At 41.6% G+C, this 5,980-nt stretch overlaps 1 protein-coding gene across 1 annotated transcript in view; it reads left to right on the forward strand.

The window, feature by feature from the left end:
• The window catches only part of LOC108798678 (enoyl-CoA delta isomerase 3, peroxisomal-like), a 27,728-nt gene extending 24,536 nt beyond the window's left edge, over nt 1-3,192 (forward strand). The window contains exons 8-9 of the mRNA XM_018570451.1: nt 1,172-1,315; nt 2,911-3,192. Of these exons, the coding sequence (XP_018425953.1) occupies nt 1,172-1,315; nt 2,911-3,066 (300 nt within the window). The 3' untranslated portion in view covers nt 3,067-3,192. The remainder of the gene's footprint in view (nt 1-1,171; nt 1,316-2,910) is intronic.
• The last annotated feature ends 2,788 nt before the right edge of the window (nt 3,193-5,980 follow it).

Consider the following 5,980-nt stretch of genomic DNA (forward strand, 5'->3'; position numbering starts at 1 on the left):
CACCTTATCTGGGTGTAACAGTTCACAAAGGAGAGGCCACATAATTTCCGCTTCTTCTTCCCCTGATGCTTCCAGATGGAACATCTTCAGCTCTGCTGTGAAGCACTGTGCATTCTCTAAATTCCTCTGGCAGCTTCTTTGAAGTAAAAAACTAAATACTGCCTAGACCAGCCACCCACCACCCGCAATTCAGGGGATAGGGTAGAGTAGCTGCTGACATTCACAATAACTCAGGCCAACAGATGCTACTCCACTCTTTATCCCCCTGAATAGCTGTAGGTGGATCCAGGATCAGTATTTATTGTCACTTCAAAGAAGCTGGCAGAAGATATCAGAGAAAGCACAGTGCTGCATTGCAAAGATGAAGATATTCCTTTCAGGGGAGGAGGAAGCAAGGGTTGTGTGGGCTCTATGTCCATTACCTGTCATGCCCCCTCTCCTCTGCGTTGTCAGTCATCCAGCCTTGGTAGAAAGCGGCGGTAGGAGGGGGTGCACTGTCCGACAACACTGCTCATCAACTCCAGCACAGATTTAAATGGGGCCAAGTGCAATGTGCCCTGGGTGCCTGGGATGGGGGGGGGGGGGGGGTTTAAAAGGCTTCTTCCTTCTCTGGTGAGACTTCTTCCTTAAAGTGACATTAAACCCTCAGATTTTTTAACATAAAACAATACTGTAATGTGTGCCTTACTGTAATCCATGGTAGTTTCCCTTCTCTTTGCTGCTCTTCCTTTTAAATATGTGTCTGTTCTCATGCTCTGCAGAACTTCTGTTTTGCAGCAGACTGCCTTGTCTGAGGAATGGATACACGGTGTCTGTGTATAGGTTTGTATAGGTTTGTAACCTGAGCCAGCACTACAGGAAGAGGCACTCAGCTGAAAAGGGAAGTTCTCCACAAGCATGAGAAGACATGAGGATTTAAAAGGAAGAGCAGCAAAGAGAAGGGAAACTACCATGGATTACAGTAAGGCACACATTACAGTATTGGTTTATGTTAAAAAATCTGATGGTTTAATGTCACTTTAAGCTGGTGGGGACATCTGTTTTATACCTAGAAAAAGGATACATGAATGTTTACTTTTATTTCCCCTTTTCATAGAAGATTTTCAAGAGTGATAAACAGTGTTGCTTAATTTTATCTACACTACACACACTTTCATATATTTTCTTGTAGGCTACTGAGGTTCTACTGTTCAACAAGACACTAACAGCCCGTGAAGCTTGCAACCTTGGACTGGTCACTGAAGTTTTTCCAGACAGCACCTTTCAGCAGGAAGTTTGGGCAAGGCTGAAATCGTATGCCACCAACCCTAAAACTGTAAGTTTTACTTTTAAGTATTTCCACTTTTACAGCCAAGTTTAAGAAACCCCCTCTAAATGTTTGTTATGCATTCCCATTCACACAGCATACCTACAAAGAGATGTCTTACCTTTTTAGCTGCTACTTTGGAACAGAATTATACATAGGACTCTAGAAGCAGCTTCTAGTGGTTAGAATAGATGCCTGTGAGGGACAGTTTATTAATAAGTTCATTAGCAGGTCCTTAACCGTAGGACAGACAGTACTCCTCATCTACTTTATAAGTGATAATAAATTCTGTTATTATTTGAAACAAAACCCTCCCCAACTCCCCAGACATTGAGAACTAAGCAGGATTTTTTAGTCCCGGAGTCTGCAGAAACATCATCGAAAAAGGGTAAAGCTGCAACTGTCAAAAAAAATGTATGTTATGCTACGTGAATGGGAACATGTAACGGATGTAAAGTAAGTGTTATCCTAATTTGGCTGCAAATAGTGTTAGCCCCTTTCACACTACATGATACAGTAACACACGTTACCAAGTGATAACATATGCTGTGTTAAGGTACCCTAATAATTTTAAATGGGTTGGCAGCACACCTTGAGGTATGGAAAAAAAGGGCATGTGCTACTTTTTTTTTACACAGTGTACCAAAATGCACAGATGGTTTACATCTGTGTACAGCAAGTCCCCTACTTACGAACAGGTTCTGTTCCGAGAGCGTGTTTGTAAGTCCAATTTGTTTGTAAGTCCAACAAAGTTAGCCTAGGTGCCCAGCTACATCACTGCTACTTTTACGCTTTCTTCCGGACATCCTGGGATTTAAATAAAGATACTGTACTCTATACGGAACTGTACAGTAAAGTACACAAAAGCACACACATGTGACAATGTATGCCAGACATGTGAACTAGCTTACAAGATTGGACATGCGAACACATGTTCGTATCTTTGAAAGTTTGCAACTTGAATGTTTGTATGTAGGGACTCACTGTATTGTGGTGCACAACAGTGCATTGTGCTGCACTGCCTAGGTGTGTTGAGGTGCCACTCACTCTGTGTGTAACATATTGCAGCATGTTCTGGTAACGTGATAAAAGATGCATATTTTCACGCATTAACAGAGCACAATAGTGTGAATGGGCCCTTACAGTAAAGGTTTCCCTAAACCAGGGCATGGGGTAGGCAACCTTGCTACTCCAACTGTTTTGCAACTACAAGAATTTCCATGGCAAAGGCATGATGGGATTTAGGGTTTCACAACGAGGTTGCCTACCCCACCCCTAACACATTTTCTATGTATTTATTCCATATTTTCATGGTCAAATGTAATGATGGTTTGTAAGTATGTCCTTTTAATAATCCGCACGTCAGACAGTGTAATTATTATGTATCGTGTCATCATGCAGCAAATTAAAGTGCTCTGCTACTAAGCTTTAAACAATTTTTGGCTAGATATGAGCTTCAACAATTTTAGTTTTACTCTAAACCGGCAGTTATTAATTAATGATTGATGTTGGTAAATGTATTTGCAAATATTATACAGAAAATGTTGAACTATACCAATGTACATAGATGTACCAAGGTAACACTGCTGTCTTTTTTTTATCAGTGTTTGGCTCTGTCGAAACAGTTGGTTCGCAATGTGGATAAAGAGAGACTTCACGCTGTATGTGAAGAAGAGATGGAGCTTCTCTCTAAAAGAGCAAATTCTGAGGACGCTCTCATTGCCATACAGCAATTCTTCTCAAGAAAATCAAAGATGTAATTTTTCTTTTTTTCCAAATAAAACATTACTTTCCAGTAAAAATACAACATTTTAATGTCAACTTCAGTGCTAAACAAGTATAGTGTCAGTAGCTCTCACTTCTAATTACAGACAAAACAAATTTTAAATAAAAAAAAGCATTGTAGTAAACTTTTTTTTCACAACTGGAACTGTCTTCTTTAAAGGAGAAATATGAGGTGAGTGAAAATCACTCATCCTCATAGTTCGAGCCGCCGTGTGACAATGAAACTGTTACACATCGGCTCAATAGATCAGGAAGTGAGCGAACGCATAACGTCGCTCGCTCACTTCTCGATCATCACCCTTCAGAGAGCTGTCAGTCACGGCTCCCTGCAGAGATTCCCCCCCCTCCACGCTCCGATCCTCCAGCGCTGACTGGAGAAACGGACGGGGAGGGGGTGGGTACAGCTAGATAGCCAGAGCCAGCTGTCACTCACGCAGCTGCGTGGATCTCGACAGCAATGTCGGGATCCGTCCCGTTTGCGGTGGTCTCAGTATACCGCGATCTGTAGCCCACGATATACTAAGCTTTGGGTCACGGGAGGAAGCTAGTATATGTCCTCCCGTGACCCTTAAGAGAACTTTGGGGAAAAACACTTACCCCATAGTTGTTAAAGGCTGAGTTCACCTTTTAGACCACATTTCATGGTACACCCATATAAAACATGGTCACCAAGGAATTATTTTGTATTTGGCACGGCTGTGCGTGGCTCTATCCACAAAACTGTGTTATCCATTCACAGATCCTTTGACAGGATCTGTCAATGAATACAACACACCCCATCAGCCACCAAGACAGAGGGGCTTTATGAGGTTTATGAGGCAGATGAGGTTTAATGTCGATAAATGCAAAGTAATGCACTTTGGAATTAAAAATAAACAAATGGGTTATACAATTATGGGTATGCCGCTGGGGAAGTCAGAAATGGAGAAGGATTTGGGGGTCATTGTAGACCACAAACTGAAAGGTAGTTTGCAGTGCCAGGCTGCTGTAAACAAAGCTAGCAGGGTCTTGTCCTGTATTAAAAAGGGGATGTATTGCAGGGACAAGTCTATAATTTTGCCACTTTATAGATCATTGGTTCGACCTCATCTGGAGTACGCGGTCCAGTTCTGGTCACCAGTACTAAGAAAAGATGTCCTTGAGTTGGAAAAAGTCCAGCGAAGGGCAACCAAACTAATTAGGGGTATGGAGGACCAGAGCTACGAGACGAGGCTACTAAATTTAAACATGTTCACATTGGAGGTGAGGAGATTAAGGGGGGATATGATTTCCATGTACAAAATGTTTAATGGTGGTAGCAACATTAGCGATAAACTGTTTAAAATTAACTCCGTTACAAAAACTAGAGGCCATAACCTAAAATTGATGGAAAAAAAATTCCAGCACAAGGGGCGAAGGGGGTTCTTCACAGTAAGATCAGTTAGGGTCTGGAACTCACTGCCACAGGCGGTGATTTCAGCAAATAATGTGGAATTGTTCAAGAAACTTTTGGACGATTTCTTAAGGGACCGTAATATACAGGGGTACGGGTACTCCTAGAATGAGATCCTAATAGGTTGGACTTGATGGACTAATGTCTTTATTCAACCTCAAATACTATGTAACTATGTAACTAGTTCTCAATGGAATACAAGAGCAGTGACATCATTGCACCCATAGTCTACTCGTACTTCGTCCTGTCCATGTTGTTGAATGCCCATTGAGCAACATGGACAGGAAAGAGTCTACAGGAGCCAGAGCATTGCACCTGTGATCTACCGATCACTGTTGCAATGCTTTACTGGCTCCTATGCAAAATAAATTAATTCATTTTTATGAAGAAGTGTGAATTGATTATTTTCTTTTTGAAAGTTGACTTTCCCTTTAAAGAGATTCTGTCACCAGACCATTAATTTCAGCAAAACTCTTCCCATAAGATTATATGAACATTTAACATATTTCAGACATGTTATTTACCTGTAAAAGTTACCTTTTGTAGACAAACGTTACCTCTGAGACTGCTGCTGGGTGCCACCATCTTGGATATGATATTAGCAGTCCTAGGAGACACAGAGCTATCACTAAAGAAACTCTCTATTGTATTTCCCTTCACCCCTCCCTGATAGCTACATACAATTATTTATTGAAAGATAAACAAACACTGCAAGTAAGCGTTTCAAATGATTTTTCTGTGCTTTTGTCTGCAATTGGTGACAAGGTCTCCCAAGTATTTATTTCTAGGTGTGCATTGAGTGATACACAAAGCCTTTCAGTGACATGGCTTGGTTTATCAACACAGCCAGTGGTCACCATATACGTACTGGCATGGTGACCATATGACTAAGACCTCATTCACACTGAGCTACATAAAAAAAAAGCTTTTTTCAGCGTGATTTTGAGCTGAGCTACAGTGCACATTTTGTCACGCTATGCAGCGCTACTTTTGGCATGGATTTCGAAGTTGCTACATTGGGCTGTATCCAATCAAATGCGGTCTTGATATGACATAATTCCTCTTCCTGTTTCCTGCTTATATTTCTGTGCCAAAGTGACACTTCTGTAGCGCAATGTCGCACAACATTGAGCTACACCATTGAAGTCTATTGGGCCGAATCGCATGAAATCCGCCGAAAAATAGGTCATATTCAAGCGACAAGCTTGAGCTAAAAGCTACAGGTGACATTGAGCTGTGAGATGTCAACAGCTCCATTGAAATGCATTGGACGAGCTATATTGAGCCGATGTTTGAGCGATTTTTGAGCTGAAATCGGGCTACAAATCGCTCAGTGTGAATGGGGTCTTAAGGTCCCCACACACCTTACGATAATTGTACGATAATTGCGGGAAATCCCGCGATCGTACGATTATCGTAAGGTGTGTGGAAGCCGTGCGACCTCTACTACTGTAAGG

Source organism: Nanorana parkeri, unplaced genomic scaffold (assembly GCF_000935625.1).
Source record: "Nanorana parkeri isolate BGI_ZX_2015 unplaced genomic scaffold, ASM93562v1 scaffold1534, whole genome shotgun sequence".
NCBI classification, from domain to species: Eukaryota; Metazoa; Chordata; class Amphibia; order Anura; family Dicroglossidae; genus Nanorana; species Nanorana parkeri.